The 18,394-nt window shown below is 45.9% G+C and overlaps 1 protein-coding gene across 4 annotated transcripts in view; it reads left to right on the top strand.

Annotated features, from left to right (window-relative positions):
• The window catches only part of CYFIP2 (cytoplasmic FMR1 interacting protein 2), a 103,648-nt gene that overhangs the window by 22,470 nt on the left and 62,784 nt on the right, over positions 1 to 18,394 (top strand). For 2 of the 4 annotated variants that reach the window (XM_029942956.1, XM_029942954.1), the window contains 9 exons: positions 116 to 282; positions 927 to 1,074; positions 3,236 to 3,310; positions 4,215 to 4,368; positions 5,335 to 5,491; positions 6,018 to 6,114; positions 9,670 to 9,746; positions 13,518 to 13,626; positions 16,485 to 16,604. In XM_029942956.1, coding sequence (XP_029798816.1) covers positions 116 to 282; positions 927 to 1,074; positions 3,236 to 3,310; positions 4,215 to 4,368; positions 5,335 to 5,491; positions 6,018 to 6,114; positions 9,670 to 9,746; positions 13,518 to 13,626; positions 16,485 to 16,604 — 1,104 coding nt within the window. The remainder of the gene's footprint in view (positions 1 to 115; positions 283 to 926; positions 1,075 to 3,235; positions 3,311 to 4,214; positions 4,369 to 5,334; positions 5,492 to 6,017; positions 6,115 to 9,669; positions 9,747 to 13,517; positions 13,627 to 16,484; positions 16,605 to 18,394) is intronic. The other 2 variants (XM_029942958.1, XM_029942957.1) reach the window with 1 other exon arrangement.

The following is an 18,394-nucleotide window of genomic DNA, read 5'->3' as shown; positions in this document are numbered from 1 at the left end:
CTTTGAGTAGCACTAGCCTCTTGCTTCCGGACCCTCCCTGCAAGGTGGTGAAGGGTACCGGACAGATAGGTGAGCTGAAGCACAGGGAGTCTGACCTTGATCTGTGCCTGGCCAGGTGATCGCCATGATCAAAGGCCTGCAGGTACTCATGGGCAGGATGGAGAGCGTCTTCAACCAGGCCATCAGGAACACCATCTATGCGGCCCTGCAGGACTTTGCCCAGGTGACCCTGCGCGAGCCCCTGAGGCAGGCAGTGCGGAAGAAGAAGAACGTCCTTATCAGGTGAGTCTTCGTATGGCCCTTTTCAGGAGCACATCTAAAATCAGGGGGTGCTAGGTGTAGACCACAGAGGAAGTTCCCAGTTCAGTCAGCTTCCAGCGCAGCCTCTGAACACACCCAGAGCCTTCTAGCAAGTTCCAGAAAATTCTAGGAGGTCTTCTTTAGAGTTGGACATTTGAAATGAAGCCTCAGTCTCTGGGTTTGGAGCCCATATCGTCCATGATCTGTGTGCGCTCATTCTCTCTGAACCTCAAGTTTTCCTCGTTTGTAAAATGTGGACAATAACTTACTTCGTTGGCTGTTGATAGAGCAAAATAATCAGTGTGTAGACCTAAGCACACAGCAGCATGGAGTAAGCATGCAACAATTATAAGCTATCATTACAATAGTGAACATACAGAGATGTACCTGGACTAATGAAGTGCCCCTGTAACGAGAAAGAAAACTAGGCAGTGGGCATCAGAGTCACCTGGGCGCTGAGGAAGCGTGGACTTCTGGCGCGGCTTGAGCCTCAGAGGCCAGCACCTGGAGTGGGGAGGCCCAGGGATCCGAAGACAAGCGGTCCTGGGCCAAGACTCTAGAAACAGGCTTGCAGGGCTCCCTCCCAACAGTGAAACCTAGTCTGAATATTGGTTCTTCCTTCCCAGTGTCCTCCAGGCAATTCGAAAAACCATCTGTGACTGGGAAGGGGGCCGAGAGCCCCCTAATGACCCGTGCTTGAGAGGGGAGAAGGACCCCAAAGGTGGATTTGACATCAAGGTGCCCCGGCGTGCTGTGGGGCCCTCCAGCACACAGGTAAGTGGCTCCGGGCACAGACTAACTCTCTTGACTCAGTGGTCGGCCAGGCCGTGGTAGGTCATCCTGGCTGGACTGTGGGCCGGTGGGGCTCGGGGTCCTCAGGCAAGAGGGGCAGCGTCCAGCAGCTGTTCTAGTCTTATTCTGCCATCATGTTTTAATATCGGAGGGAGGACTCCCAGCGTAAGATTCAGGAGACCTGGATTCTAGTCCCAGATACCTGTGTGACCTCAGGCATGTTACACAGTCTCTTTGTGCCTCAGTTGTCTAATCTGGCAAATGGAGGTAATACCAGGACTGGCTATCTTTTAGCCCTGTGAAGTTTAGGTTCCAAAGTGTAGGAGGAGTTTAAAGTAGAATCTCTGTACATCTATTCTGTCCCTCTGTGGTGAACCCCGGCTCTCTCACCTGCAGTGACGCCCGAGCTTGGGAATTTACAAGTTCTGCCTCTGACTTGCTGTGTGATCTCAGGCAAGCACTTTGACCTCTCTGTACTCTGATTATCTTCTCTATTCAATGAAAATTTTGAATGAGATCATGTTGCTGACAAGTTACTATTAATTATTATCCCCTCAAATCACTAGTATCACAAGCCCTTGACCCCTTAGAGAGAGTCTAGATATCAGAGATACTCAGAGTTGCCTACCAAAGCTTCTGAGAAAGAGGTCGCCTTTTGGGTTTATCCAAAGTAGTCATAAAATTATTTTTAAAAAGTAAAGAATCTGGGCATCTTGGTCAAATCCTTGCCACTTACATAGGGATAAGCCATTCCTGGCAGGCTTTTTGAGGAATTAGCAAAAAGCATAAAGGTCCTTTGAACTTTGAAGGGTCTTCCAGGAACTCCCACTTCACATGACCTTTCAGCCTCTCTCAGCTCTGAAACCCTGAATCTGAATCATCTGAGATGAGCCGTGTGAGGCCCACCGCCTCCCCTTCTGTGTGTGTGTCTGTGTCTGGGTAGGGGCCGGGGAGGAGGGGTGGGCCAAGATGGGGTCTCAGCCATGTCACCGTAACTTCCTTGGCTTCATAGCCCACGGGCACTTTGCACTCATCTTGCTGGTTGTGAAAATCCCAGAGAAGCTTCTACAAACACTTCTATGTAGTGTCAAGGACCACAGACCTTTCCAGCCTAGGATACACCTTATGGGTGTTTCCATAAGCCCAAGGCATGAGTGAGGGAGACCCAGACAAGGCAAAAGAGAAACTGGAAAGGAGGAGGAAAGCCGCACAGGGTGGCAGGGAGGGACAGAAGAGGAGGAGTACTTAGGTAGGTGGTCTGAGAGGGGAGTGTGACCACGAGTTAACCCCCAGCACCACCAAATCACGTGAGGCGGCATAGATGCATTTTAGTAGACTCCCAAAGCCAGAGCTGGAAGAGCCCTTAGAGACAAGCTAGTCCCAGTGCCCTCCCTATTTTACAGATGGGGAAACTGAGGTCCAGAGAGGGGAAGTGACTTGTCTAAGTCACAAGGTGAGTCACAGGCGGAGGTGGGACAAGAACCCAGGTCTCCTGACTCCCGCCCCAGGGCTCTGTTAGGGCCATCAGAGCACAGGAGACGGGCATCTAGCAATCTAGCAGAGCTGGGCTGCTGACTGATCTGATGAGTTAAACAGAAGCAGGTGGGAAAGAAGTTCCTCCTCTTGTATCGATGAAATGGATTTTTAAGTGGAATTGGATACAGATCAGTCAATTCCACATGGATGGTCCTTGATGAATCCTTTCCTTGATGACTCCAAAGGCCATCATTAGAATAGTGCTTCTCAGTCCCTAGGGATGATCAGGCCAGCCCAGCGATGGGGTTGCAGAGGGTGGACTGTTCAGCAAACTGGCCACCACGGTAGCTCTTTCACCACCAAGGGAAGTGCTGTGGTAGGGGCGGTGCCCCTCCTCACCGAGGCTGTGTGCCCGGCCCAGTGCCAGGGCCATGGTGGGTACGGTCCTAGAGGAGTCCAGAGGCAGCCAGGACGGACATGGTGGCAGAGGGAGGTTGGAGCTTCTGAGAGGTGGTCGGCAAGTGGCCCCTATAGCAGTCGCGGCAGCTTTCCCACCGTATACAATACCTCTTGCTTTTCTCTCTCTCTCTCTCTCTCTTCTCTCTCTCCCTCTTCCCTGTCTCTCCTGCCCTCCCACCCCTCCTCCTTTCTCCTATCTATGTCTTAGGCCTGCCAGTGGTCCCCGCGGGCTTTGTTTCACCCCACTGGTGGCACACAGGGCCGAAGAGGCTGCCGATCCCTGGTATTACACCGCCTGGCTGGGTTGGTTGGGGTACACTTCTCCAGGAGGCAGCAGGAATGGACTAGCCTGGCTCCTCAAGGCCCCTTCCAGCCCTAACATTCAAAGGCATATGATGTGGAAAGATCTAGATTAGCACTTGCACCCTTTGCACTTAAGGCCCTCTGTAAGCGGGAGTTGATTGTCTAGTAGACCTCCTGTGTAAGTACCGATCTTCACCCGCTTTCCGCCCAGGATTTTGGTAGGCTGTGCAATGCGGCTGGCACCACCAGAGGGCGCCGTCACTCAGTCATGGACTCAGAGAGCTAAGTGTCAGAAGCTTGAGGTGGTTGGGTGGGGGGCTTCTTCTGATCATATTCTATTTCGCAGTTCCTCAAAATGTTAGAGCTGAAAGGGACTGATTTGAGAAAGCATCTGATGCAACCCCTTCATGTGAACAGATAAGAAAACTGAGGCCCAGAGTGGGACTTTGCTGCCCAAGGTCACACAGCAAGACAATAGCAGTGCCTGGCCTTAGACCCAAGTCCGTGGTGCCACCCTTGGCACCACCATAGCCAACCAGGAAAGTAGAGAATGACCCCAGAGTGATGTGAACTGAAGTTCTCCTCTGATGCCCATGCCCTAGGCTAAAACCTGGGCCTTGCGTGACTTGGTATTACCAGGTCCACCTCCCCAGGGATGCCGCAGGCCCCAGGCAGGCCTTGCTCCCTGGGGCGGCCAGCCTCCCTCTTGAAGGTTTACATGTTCCAAATTCACTTCTCCAACCCTAAACTGGTCCTTCCTTAAGTGCTTTTTAAGAGCAGACATCTGCAGAAAAAAAACAAAAATATAAACACAGCACAAAGAAACCTGTACCCCAGTGTGGCGAGCCAGCCCTTGACCTTCTCATCTTTCTTTCTCTTTCAAGCTGTACATGGTGCGGACCATGCTTGAATCACTCATTGCAGACAAGAGTGGCTCCAAGAAGACCCTGAGAAGCAGCCTGGATGGACCCATCGTCCTCGCCATAGAGGACTTCCATAAACAGTCCTTCTTCTTCACGCACCTGCTTAACATCAGCGGTGAGTCGCCGTGGGGAGAGGATGGGAGTCCCTGGTCCCAGACCGGCTAAGGCCTTGGGACCAAAAGTTGCAAAGAAACGTGATCATTGACCCAAATTGACACATTTTGCCACCAAGGTTAAAAAAAATGCACACTTTCTGGTGAGCTTGGAAAGGCCAGGCCCAGTCCAGCTATTCTGGCCCAGCTAAATTTGTCTGGTAGACATTTGTGGTTTACTTGTCGTGAAGTCCTTAGCAGAAGGGATTAAAACCCGCAACACGCCTGCATGTGGCCAGGTACCCGGCCAGCTTCTAAGCAGCAGCTCTGAGCTGATAGTCTTGCCGCTCCTAGCAAAGGTGCCATCCAGGCTGTACCCCAACCCTGTGTCCCCCATCCCTGTTCTCCTGGTCGCAGGATGCCTGTGAGGTGGGACAGGGTGGGGCGGAAGGAGAGCACGTCCAGGGCCAGGAGTGGTAATGCATCTGTTGGTGCTGAGAAGAGTGATCGTAACCAGCCATCCAAGCCTCTCCGTTAGAGCACAGCCTAGGAGCCTTCCAGGCTTCTAGGTGTATGGAAGTCAGAATTACCATGTGTAAGCACACAAGGAGAGATTAAAAGCAGGCACCTGGGGACCTAGCTTGACATTGTATCAAGTACACTTTTTACACCCGGAGTGTGGCTTTTCAGAATGGCTCTGTAGGGGATGATGGAATTTTTGGGGTCATCCAAAGCTCTAAAACATCACTGCTGTCCTTACGGAGAAGCTTAACCAATGGTGTTTTCTAAATAGAGGTTAGATTGACCTTTGGGTACCAGAGAGCAGGATCTATTGATCGAATCATATTTTATGAGTACCTGCAGCATACTAGTACAGTGGTAAGAATAACAATAGAAGCAATAGGAACTAAGTCAATAAAAACAATAAGAAGAAAGATCTCTTGGTGCTTCCTGTGTAGAACCCACAACTGTCTCCTCTGTGCTTTCAGAAGCCCTGCAGCAGTGTTGTGATCTCTCTCAGCTCTGGTTCCGAGAATTCTTCCTGGAGTTAACCATGGGCCGGCGGATCCAGTTTCCTATTGAGATGTCCATGCCCTGGATTCTAACAGACCATATCCTGGAAACCAAAGAACCTTCCATGATGGAGTAAGAGGCAGGAATGGGTCAGCAAGGAGGGTCCCCGGGTTCAGATGGTAGTGAGCTCTGTTCGTTCCAGAACTTTCCAGATTAGGCAGTGTGCCCCACCGGGGAGAACGCTCATGCCAAGGATCAAGTCACACCAGATTTCACTCGGCCTTGAAGAGAGGTTCGGGATTCTACTAGTCCAGCTGCCCTTCCTGGGCTCAGTGTCAGAACAGCAGTGCTTGGAAGATAGTCATCTCTGGGGATTAGGAAGCCAATATCCTTAGCTGCCATCTGATTTCTCTTGGTCCCAGACTAAGTTTTTCAGGCTTTGGAAGTATTTACATCATGGAGTTTGATTTCTGTGGCAAGACTGTAAAGTAAGTCGTTTCTAAAGCAGGCTGGAAACGTCAGAATGCCGGAAGGCTCTCTTCTCCTAACCCTGAGCTTGTTCATCTTCTCACCCAACCATTCGTATGTCCCAAGCCGCATCAGTCAGCCTGCCTGGGGAGAGATTAGTAAGCTGCTGGCCTCTGTTTTCCTCCCTCAGGTATGTCCTCTACCCTTTGGACCTGTACAATGACAGCGCCTACTACGCTCTGACCAAGTTTAAAAAGCAGTTCCTGTATGATGAAATTGAAGCTGAGGCAAGTGACCTGTTTCCTCTTTTGTTCCTATAATCTTTGTTTTTAATTAAAAAAATTTTTTTACATTTATTTATTTTTGAAAGAGACAGCACAAGTGGGGGAGAGGCAGAGAGAGAGGGAGACATAGACTCTGAAGCAGGCTTCAGGCTCCCAGCTGTCAGCACAGAGCCCGATGTGGCACTCGAACCCACAATCCATGAAATCATGACCTGAGCCGAAGTCAGATGCTCAACTGACTAAGCCACCCAGGTGCTCCACCTTTTGTTCCTATAATCTTGTTCCAAGAGTCTGGACTTTTAAAATCCGGAGCTGTTGGCACAAAGTGAGCTGTCTTCGTCTGTTCAGGCTTCTGTACCAAAATAGCACAGACTCCGTGGCTTATAAACAACAGACGTGTATTTCTCACTGTTGCGGAGGCAGGAAGTCCAGATCAGGGATCCGGCACCATCGGGTGGGGGCGCCCTCCTGGGTCACAGACTTCTCATGGTGTCCTTCCTGGTGGAAAAAGTGAGGGAGCTCTCTGGGGTCTCTTTTATAAGAGCACTAATCCCATTCCTGAGGGCTCCACCCCATGATCCCATGACCGCACCTCCCAAAGTGAGGCCATTCCTGGTACCATCACCTTGGGGATTAGGATCTCAACCTAAGAATTCGGGGGGAACATAAGCATTCAGACCATAGCTGTAAGGGGGCAATGACTTGTTCTGGGGAGCAATCTCTTTTTATGACTTTTTTCTTAATTGCAGGATAGTTGACACCCAATGTGACATTAGTTTCAGATGTTCAGCATAGTGATTCTCCAACTTTGCATATCATGCTATGCTTACCCCAAGGGTAGCTACCGTCTGTTACCATGCAACACTGTTATAATCTCATTCACTGTGTGCAGAGTGATCTTTGCAAACATCATGATCATTAGAAAGGACTCAGACCAGGATGATGGTCTTAATTTCAAATATATTAAGGACTGGCAGATGATGGAAAGGCATGGGTAAAATTAATTTTCCATTGGGTCTGGTATGGTTGGATTATTTGGCTAATAATAATGACAATAGCAGTGCCACCTATTAATTATTATATATTTGCCATCTGCCAGGGGCAAGGCTAAGCACTGTAGAGAGAGACTTTTTAAATAAACTTTGTAGCCATTTAAAGAAGTGTGTGCTACTATCTACTTTACAAACAAGAAATCTTAGACTTACACTGGTCAGGTATTATGCCAAGGTCACACAGCTTGCAGAGTCCCTTCCTAGTACTGCTAGGACTGAAGTAACCATCCTCTCAATCATTAAAGCTATCTGTTAGAGAGTCATTCAATAGCTTTATTTCTGTAGTGGTCAGGATAAACCAGGTGATGCTCCAGTAACAAATAATCACAAATTCTTAGTACCTTGAAAGCAAAGGTTTATTTCTCCATTATGGATTGCCTGGGGGCTCTGGTCCATATCGTCTTCAAGTTGGGACCCACGTGGAACATTCACTCATTGCCATGCCAAGGGGGGTGTTACTGGTACGCAAAGCTTCTACCTAGAAGTGACACATGTCATCAGTCAGTACAAGTCACATGACTGCACCTCCTTTTCAAAGAGGAGCGAGGAAGTCCAGCCCTGCCCCATATGCAAGGACCAGGAGGATGAGGGCAACGGCAGTGATGGCTACTGGAATGTAGTTTTGTCTTGTGGAAACGGGAATGATAGTCTGGGCCCTGCTTAACTGCATGGTGCTGTATAAACTCAGAATGGGTCTATTATGTAAAAATGTCATCAAAATATAAGACCTTCTTTATAAAAGGAAGACATGAATGTTTTTAGGATTAGCATCACCACTAACTTAGTTTGAAGGTTTATGTATCTCAAACAAAATCTAGTAGAGATGCTCCTTGTTTTCTCAACCCCCTGATGTCCGTGGGAGTTGAAAACCCTGTGGGCCCCAACACAGATCTGTTCGCCTGAGCATGAACTTGGGAAGAGAGATTCCCGGAGACAAGTTAATTGGTTGCATTTTAGCTTTGACAACTCCATTTTCTGACTAGATCTTACAGAGTTGTGTTCTCCAACAGGTTAGCCTAGTGAGACTTGTGGCCAAGTGAGACTTTAAAAAATATTACTTATTTATTTTGAGAGAGAGTGTGTGCATACACGAGCAGGGTAGGGGCAGAGAGAGAGGGAGAGAGGGAATCTGAAGCAGGCTCTACATGGTCAGCGCAGAGCCGGATGTGGGATTCAATCCCATGAACCATGAGGTCGTGACCTGAGAGGAAATCAAGAGTTGGACGCTTAATTGACTGAGCCACCCAGGGACCCCAGAGATTTTTTTAAATACATGCAAAGAAACAGCCAGGCCCTGGGTAACATTTGAGGGCCCAGGGCCGAAGTACAAATTGGGACCCCAGCTTGTAGCCTACCACCTTTCTGTTCCCATCCCCAGGCTCTGCCCTGCCCTGGGAAGAGCCTCGTGTGCATGTGTTCAGATATCCAGGCTTTGTCTGCCACCGTCGCCCTCAAACAGCGGCCCTGGTGGCTAACCCACGGCCCCAGGGGTGCACACATCCAAGGTGCAGTCCGCCCTTAGGGGTGATACCAGGGAAAACACCAAACAGCCTGAAAGGGTCTTGGGCTTTGGGGGCAAAGATACTCAAGGCTGGTTCTAGAAGGGGCGCATGGGGTATGGGTGGGGGGCGCCTTGACCCCACAGGTTCTTCAACTGGAGGAAGGCCCTGTGGGGACCTTTGAAGTGCAGGGTCCGGGGCGAGGCCTTGGTTACCTGCACATGAGGACGGAGCTGCCCCCAGCTCTGTGGTTCTTGTTCAGATTAACATCTGGGCTGTAAGAGAAGACATGGAAGCTCTTCGGATAAAGAATTAACCACAGGGAGCTGAGAATTTGGGGAGGGCAGAATGGAAGGTGTCACCTAAATACGCTTTGTTCCCTCTGAAGCCACATGCCACCCTGCGCCCACCACAGCCCCGTCTCATTAAAGTCCCACCCTTGGCTGTTTCTGGCCATTGTTGGAGGGTCCGGTTTTGATCCCATGTCTGACATGAACGTCTTCTCACCTGAGCATCACAGTCTACCACCGATGTGATGAGACCCTGAAATGCTCATGACCCCATATTCATTAAGAGCCAAAGGTTTTTAGGCAAAGTTTGAAAGAAAAAAAGATTTTTTAGTTTCCAGTGACCATCAACTTCTTCATTTGTCAAGGAAAGTCAAATTGAAGGAAAAGACAAGAAAGTCTAGCAGGAAAGAGGATGGGTTGGCTGATAGAAGTAGTTGCAGGATATGAAGATCTGCCTTGTTTCCCCCTGGGTGGGCCACCTCGCAACAGAGCGGGGGACGGTTCCACCGGGGCTTTTTGGGCTTTGCCTTCTCTGTGTCTAACTAAGGGCCTTGAGAGGAAGGGCCACACTTCTTTACCACAAAATCTTCTTTTATTGCCATTCAAAGCCTCTTGCCCCACAACAGACAATACCACCCAACTGCCCCTTTCAGTCGCCGGAGCTTCTGTGATAAAGCTGGACAGACACCATTGACGTTTCCCGCTTCCCTTCACCAGGTGAACCTGTGCTTTGATCAGTTTGTCTACAAGCTGGCGGACCAGATCTTTGCTTACTACAAAGCCATGGCTGGCAGGTACGAGAGTCCCAGGGCTGTGAGCAGCAAGCTTTCTTAAACTGCCACCTACAAGACAGAGTTTCCTGTTGTAGAATCTCTCTTCTTCTTTAGCACCTAAGGAAATCGGAGCAATTCTGTGGGCCTGGACTGGGTGCTAAAATACAGGAGAAAGGAAAATAGGCAGATGGTGCTCCACCTCATAGAGCGTACAGTCTAGTGGGAATAACAGACATTAAAGAAAACTGGTGAAAGCCCAGTGACAAGGGAGGTTACATGCTCCCTGTGAAGGAAAAGTTCGTGGGAATCTGTGACCATTAAACCTGAACTAGTCTTTGGGGTGAGGAACTGGAAAGGCCATCCTGAGACAGTAACATTTGAGTTCTTATCTGAAGTTGGTAGACATTAAGTAAAAGTAAGTGAAGGTTGGGATAGGAAATTTCAAGCAAAGGAACTATTTGTGCAATGTCCCTGTGGCAGAAATATCATATTGACAACATGCTTGCTCCATGGGACAGTTGAGGCCGAATTCCTAATGTGATTTAGTACATGGAAATGCCTCATTCACAGACCACAGAGGAGGCAAGTTGCATGATGGAACTGAAGAGGCAGGCAGGGCTCAGGTGATGGGGCTTGTAGGCGTTTACCTAGGAGGGATAGAATATCAGGAGATGGTTTCAAAAGTATGACAGAGGCTTGACTCAGTTTTTACTTTTAAGAATGTGCCCTATTAAAACATAAAAATGTGGACAATGGATTGGTGGCGAGCAAGGATGGGGATATAAATATAGGCCAGATAGGAGCCCAGTGGGAAGTTGTGGTAACATACATGTCAAGTATTAGAGGCTTGTTGGTATTGATTGGTGGTATGTGTTGACTTAGACTCCCGTGAATTCCTGGCTTTCAGGAATCCATAACAGAACTGGTCAAGAAAAACCTCAAAATAGGTCTCCCTTCTTATTGGAAACCCAAGTCTACAAACCAATAATATCAAGAATAGTTACTTAACCAACATAAATTATTTTTCTTTCTATGCAAAGAATGTGCGTCATTTTGCTTTAAAAAAATTTTTTTAACATTTACTTATTTTTGAGAGACAGAGACACAGAGCATGAGGAGGGGAGGGGCAAAGGGAGAGGGAGACACAGAATCAGAAGCAGGCTCCAGGCTCTGAACTGTCAGCACAGAGCCTGATGTGGGGCTCGAACCCACAGACCACGGCATCATGACCTGAGCCAAAGTTGGCTGCTTACCCTACTGAGCCACCCAGGCACCCCTATCATTTTGCTTTTGACAGCCAGAGTTGCTCTGGTATATTTCAAACAGGAGCTCATGTACGGAACCCACAAGTTTCTGTTAACACAGAATGCACGTTTAATGAAGTGAGCGGCTCTTGATGGAAAATACACAAAGCATGACTTTCTGGGAAAGCACACAAAGCACATAGCCTTTCACAAAAGGCTTCGTAAGGGAATGGGGTGAATAAGAAGCAGTTAGAACAGTGAGCAGGGCTTCCCGTGTCTCTAAATTAATTCTCATTTCAAATATGCTGCATACACAAACCCAGACTTGTCAAACCCTGAGTCTTCTGTATATTTAGGACATTCTTATCTAAACTATTGCCCTTAAGCTATACTATTCCCTGTGAGATGAATGGCTTCTAAAAATATGGGTGTTTGGGGGAGATAGAGAGAAGTTGGGAGAGTCCAAGAAACCACAGGGAGGAAAGATTGATCTAAGTCAGTGCTGTCCATTAGAAATACGGTGCAACCACAAATGTGAGCCACATGTGTAATTTTAAATTTTTAGTAGCCATATTTTAAAAAGGAAAAATAAACAAGTGAAATTCATTTAAAAAAATGTTTTCAATGTTTATTTAAAAAAATTTTTTTAATGTGTATTTATTTTTGAGAGAGAGAGAGTGTGAGTGGGGGAGGTGCAGAGAGAGAGGGAGACACAGAATCCAAAGCAGGCTCCAGGCTATAAACTGTCAGCACACAGACCGACTCGGGACTCAAACTCATGAACAGCGAGACCATGACCTGAGCCGAAGTTGGACACCCAACTGACTGAGCAACCTAGGTGCTCCTGTTTATTTTTGAGAGACAGAGAGAGACAGAGCACAAGCAGAGAGGCAGACACAGAATCCGAAGCAGGCTCCAGGCTCCAGCGGTCAGCATAGAGCCTGATGTAGGGCTTGAACCTGCAAACCACAAGATCATGACCTGAGCTGAAGTTGGAAACTTAACCAGCCGAGCCACTCAGCCACCCCTAATTTTAATAATATATTTTATATTATCCAGTATATCTAAAATACAATTTTAACATAAAATCAATATAAAAACTTTTTTAAATATTTAAAAAAAATTTTTTAATGTTTTATTTATTTTTGATACAGAGAGAGACAGAGCATGAGAGGGGGAGGGGCAGAGAGAGAAGGAGACACAGAACCGGAAGCAGACTCCAGGCTCTGAGCTAGCTGTCAGCACAGAGCCTGACACGGGGCTCGAACCCATGAACGTGAGATCTGACCTGAGCCGAAGTCAGAGGCTCAACCGATTGAGCAACCCAGGCGCCCCTAAATATTTTTTATATATGTTCGAGAGAGAAAGATAACAAGTGCACGAGCGTGGGGGGAGGGTATTGGGGGAAATAGAGAATTTGAACCGGGCTCTGTGCTAACAGCAGAGAGCCTGATGCAGGGCTCAAACTCAGGAACCGAGATCCCATGACCTGAGCCGAAGTCAGACACTTAACCAACTGAGCCACCGAGGCATCCTGATATAAAAATTATTCAAGAGATAGTTTTCATTGTTTTTTTCCTAAGCCTTCAAAATCTAGTGTGTATTTTATACTTCCAGCACATCTCACCACAGTGCAGGTCCTCTGTGGGCTCCTGTAGCTGGCGGCTGCTATCTATGCTGGACAGTGTACATTTAGAGTATGTCACTTTCCTACCTAAAGCCTTTCAAAGGCTGCCACTGACATCTAGAAAATTAGACCTAGCGTCTTTGCTGTAGCTGATGTAGTCCCACGTGATCTGGCCCCTAGATTAACCTTGTAAATTCATTTTTGCTCGTTGGTCTCCAGTGTGCCCCACCCTTTATCCCTACGGACCAGCTTTTTTTTTTTTTTTCCTCTGCCAGAAACACTCATCCCCAGATCTTTCCATTTTTAGCATTTAGGTGTCCATCCAGCAAAACTGCTTTAGAGAGGCTTTCTCTGACCTCCACATACCAAATGATCCTGTTTTGTTATTTTCAGAGCACTGTTACTCTGCATTCTGTGAAAGATAATAATGATAGTACATCTAACTCAGAAGGCTGTCATGCAATTTAAAATGCCTGTGTACAAGCGTGTGGGTGCCTGATAAGTAGTAAATACTATGCGGTATTTTCTCTTGCCTGAAATTATTTCTCTGTTTATTTATGTAGTTATCAGTCTCTTTACCAGAAGTAAGCTTCGTGAGGACAGAACTTTGTATCCCCAGTACCAGAATGTTCCCTGGGATTTGGCAAGCATGCACTCAATTGCTCTCTTGGTAAATGAATAAGAGGGAAGCGGCTCAACTTCTGTGTGGCTTGTCTTTAACTTGGAAGTCTTGCTTCATGTTGAGCTTTTGTGGCTAAAAAGAAATCTGAACTTTGCTCTCAAGCAGAAAAGAGTTCTATTTGAAGTACATAAAATAGCACTTCATGAGCAGATCCTACCATCTGAAACAGATGTGGCTGAGTGATCGAAGAATCATTCACTGTCATGTTTACTGGCCTTATTCAATTTTTATCCCTTCAGTGTCCTGTTGGATAAACGTTTTAGGGCCGAGTGCAAGAATTATGGAGTCATCATTCCATACCCGCCATCCAACCGCTATGAAACGCTGCTGAAACAGAGACATGTCCAGGTATGGTGTAGAAAGCCAGAACCGAGGTGGGACAGGATAGAGAGCAGCGGTGAAGTCAGTGAGGAGATCAGAGATCAGGACTGTGCAGTCTCCGTCCTGCATACTGCCCGCGTGGGCTTCTGCTCATGGGCATAGCACAGCCTCAGACTCTTACAAATAACAAAGAGGCGTTGGCATCCTGTGGTTCAAGGTCAAGGCTTCTTATTCCGCCCGTAGCACAGCTCTGTGGTGTAGGAGCCACCAGAGTCTTAGACTTCTTGTCATAGGCTGTGGCTCACTTCCTTCCATCAGGACTGCCGCCCAGAAACAGGCAGTTGCTGGCCTCGGAAAGGCAGGCTGCTTCATGCTTTGAAATAGAGCGTGTCAGCCAAACCCATGCTAGAAATTACAGTTAGTTCTTGTGAGGTTGGTTTCTGTGAACATTTGACCGCAAATATAGAGGGAATGCTGCCAGGAGCTCAGAAACATATCCCTGCTTTAAAATGTTAACATGAGCCCGGCAGGCAAAACACAGGATGCTCCAGCCACCCAGCTCTAAGCCCTGCTGTCAGCCAGGCAGCGTGAAATGGCCTCTAAGCCATATCTTTGTGTGCTTGGTATGTGGGCCCCGATGTTTATGGAGTAGACTGAGGTGAAGGGCCATGGCTGAGAAGTGCCCCTGGTAAGGAGGAAAGGGTAACCCTGGAAATCCTGGACATTTTCACTGCTCTGAGAAATCAAAGTGAAACAGAAATATGAGCGAAAAAAGAACCATCTTCACTTCTGTCAACAGCAGGTGCTCAGTGCTTTTCCTTCAGCCTCTCAGGAAATTACAGCTATCAGTTACTGCTGCAGTCAGAATTAGCCACAGGGCATGAAATACACAGGGCTTTCTATGTGCATATGATGGCTATAAGGGGTCTTAGTTGGTAGAAAATCTCCCAGAAGGGAAATTGAAATAAATAAAATAGTTAAGAATTAAATAAAAAACAGTTAATAATAATCCTTGGGCACCTAGTAAAGTGCAGTGCATGCAGCAAGCACTCAATAATTGTTTTTTGCTGTTTGCAAAGCATCTGCAATAATCCCCACGTGTGTGTGCCCCAATGGAAATTACCCTAAATTCTGTTTTCCGTCCTGTAATCAGCCCTTCATTCTCCTGCTTCTACACTCATCCCCATGAGGGCACACGTAGGTAGGCCCTTGCTGAGGGAGCTCGCCCTGTCTGGTGATGAAATGAGGCACAGGACAGATGCCTGAAGAACCTCAGGGCGAAATGTGGGGTGCCAGCATTGCGTGAGATGCCAGAGCCTGTCCTGAGCCTTTTCCCACAGTCTCATTGAATCATATTTTTCCTCCACTTTCTGTGTTTCAAATTTATAGGAATGTTGAAAGAATAACACTATGAACATGTATATATATATGTATATATATATATTCACTCTGTAGGCAGATCCATGATTATTAATGTTTTATCACATTTGCTTCACTTTCTTTTATATACTTATTCTTTCCCTCTCACAAATACATAAAAAAATAAAATAATTAAGAATAATCCTTGGGCACCTAGCAAAGTGAAGTATATGAATATATGTATGTGTGCGTGTATATATGCATCTATATGTGTGTGTGTATATATAAAGTGTATGTATATACACACATATAGATATAGAAAGTACCGATAAATAGTATATAAATATGTAAGTAGTATATGATATGTATCTATAAATATAGCATATATAGTAAGTAGTATATAAATAGTATGTAAATAGTAAGTAAAATACATAAGTAAGTACATAAATAGTGAACGAATATATGTACTATATATAGTATATATAATTTATAAAAATACATATTTATATATAAACATTTTTAATAGTTTATTATCAAATTGGTTTCCATATAACACCCAGTGCTTCCCCCCACAAGTGCCCCCCACCATAACCATCACCCCCTCCCTCCCTCCCCATCCCCCTTCAGTCCATGGTTCATTTTCAGTATTCAGTAGTCTCCCATGATCTGTGTCCCTCACTCTCCCCAGCTCTCTTCCCCCTTCCTCTCCCCATGGTCCCCTACCAGGTCTCTCCTGTTAGACCTATGAGTGCAAACATATGGTATCTATCCTTCTCTGCCTGACTTACTTCGCTTAGCATGACACCCTCAAGGTCCATCCACTTTGCTACAAATGGCCAGATTTCATTCTTCCTCATTGCCATGTAATACTCCATTGTATATATATACCACATCTTCTTGATCCATTCATCAATGGATGGACATTTAGGCTCTTTCCATGATATGGCTATTGTAGAAAGTGCCACTATGAACATTAAGGTACATGTGCTCCTATGCATCAGCACTTCTGTATCCCTTGGGTAAATCCCTAGCAGTGCTATTGCTGGGTCATAGGGGAGTTCTATCGATAGTTTTTTGAGGAGCCTCTACACTGTTTTCCAGAGGGGCTGCAGCAGTTTACATTCCCACCAACAGTGTAGGAGGGTGCCTATATATAAACAACATTAAAAATATATATGTTTAAATATACATGACCATCCAGCAAAACTGCATTAGAGAGGTTTTCTCTGACCTCCTTTAAATGTACATACTCTTCTTAGCCATTTGAGAGTGAGTTGCAGATGTGATGACACTTCACTCGTGACTACCTCAGGTTGTATCTTCAAAGAATGAGGACATTGTCTCACAACCAAAATAGAATGATCATACTCGGGAAATTTAACAGTACTGTTTTCTGCATAGAGTCCCCATCTGTGTCTGTAATGTCCTTTATGCTTTCTATCCAATTTTCTATCAGTGCACTGTATTTAGCAGTCATGTGCCTGTGAGAACCTTCAGTAACTTTTCTCTCTGTCTCTTCCATGCAGTTGTTGGGTAGATCAATTGACTTGAACAGACTCATTACTCAGCGTATCTCTGCTGCCATGTATAAGTCCTTGGACCAGGCCATCAGCCGCTTTGAGAGTGAGGACCTGACTTCCATTGTGGTAAGGGACAGGGGGCCCATGGGAGTTCTGGCCTGGGATTTCTTAGACTTGAAGCCTAGCTGGAAGTGTTGTTAACCTAGTACTGAGCTAGTTAAAGAGAAGCAGTGAGTCTCTTTCCCAACTGAATGAAGCAAAAAACAAACCTCAAAAGACTTAAAATGAGTGAGAGTCACCTTATGACCCTGATTGCTGTGAGGTCTCTGCGATGGCCAACACTGGGGCACAGCTGCTTGATCTTGGGGCTTCCATAGAACCAAGAAAGTAGGAGTGGTTCTGAAAAGCTAGGGGAGGTTGCACAACAGTGTGGGTGTCACAGGTGTGCAGTAGTGTAGGGCCTAGAAGGGCTCTGGGCTTGGTTTAATGCTCTGCTGTCGGCATCTTGAAATTCTTAATAATTTTTTAACAAGACTCCCACTATCCATTTTGCACTGGGACCTGCATACTCTGTAGTTGGTCCTGAGGCTCAAGCATGGGACAGGCCTGCTTTCTTTTATTAAGCAGTAATTTGAGCCACTCTCTGCTGACTCTTTCTCTCCAACAATTAGAATAAACTTGATTGACGAGTCCTGAAGTGAATCAAAGAAAGTCTTTAATGCTTTCAAAAGCAGATGAGTAGAAGGAATGAGAGAAATAGACAATCACCATAGAACACTTCAGTGACACTTGTTGTGAACAAAATCCAGCAAAGGATGTTAAAATTAGTAGGCAGACCTTTGAGAGGAATATTTTATGATTCCTCTTATTATGAGGTCCCTAAAGTAGTAAAATTCATAGAGATAGAAAGTGCGATGGTGATTCCTGGGAACTAGGGAATTGGTGTTTAATGGATACAGAGTTTCTGTTGAAGAAAATTAAGTTCTGGAGACGGATGGCGCTGATGGTTGCAAAGTAATGTGAATGTACTTAATGCCACAAAACTATACACTAAAAAAAGATTAAAATGAGGGCACCTGTGTGGCTCAGTCTGTTTGGCATCTGACTCTTGGTCTCAGTCCAGGTCATAATCTCACGGGTTCGTGAGTTCAAGCCCTGTGTTAAACTCTGCACAGGCAGTGTGGAGCCTGCTTGGGATTGTCTCTCTCTCTCTCTCTCTCTCTCTCTCTCTCCCTCTGCCCCTCCACCTGCATTCTGTCTCTCAAAATAAATAAATAAACATTTTTAAAAAATGCTTAAGATGGTAAGTTTTATATTATATATATCTTACTATAATTTTTTAAATTACTTGGAAATTTAAAAAAATGAAGAAGCAGGATTCTTGCACAGTCAAATTATCTTCTTCAAGATATTTATTAACTCCAAAGGGTAGAGTAATAAATGTACAATGGGGAAATTCAACAGATACCATCTTACCCAAGCATCAAAAATTAACATCACCAGTATTAAAATATATTGATCTACCCCATTATGTATTCTTCTATGGTAATCTTGCTGAAATGCATGTTCTCAACCCAATCATGAGAAAATATCAGATAAATTCCAATCAAATAGCATTATTTTCAAAAACTGAACAATACTTTTCAAAAGCATCCAGATCATACAAGACCAAGACTAGGAAATGTTAGTGATTGAAAAAGACACAGGAGACATGACAGCTACAATGCGAGATTCTGAATTGAGTGCTAGAACAGAACAAAGGACCTTCATGAAGAATCTGGTGAAGTCTGAGTAAGAGGTGTCATTTAGTTAATAGAATTGGACCAGCGTTAATTTCCTTCTTTTGGTAATTATATTATGATTAGGTAAGATGTTCACATTGAGGAAATTGGGTCAAGGATATGCAGGAGCTCTGC

This window comes from Suricata suricatta, chromosome 6 (genome assembly GCF_006229205.1).
Source record: "Suricata suricatta isolate VVHF042 chromosome 6, meerkat_22Aug2017_6uvM2_HiC, whole genome shotgun sequence".
Classification (NCBI taxonomy): domain Eukaryota; kingdom Metazoa; phylum Chordata; class Mammalia; order Carnivora; family Herpestidae; genus Suricata; species Suricata suricatta.
This window is presented reverse-complemented; position numbering and strand designations above follow the sequence as displayed.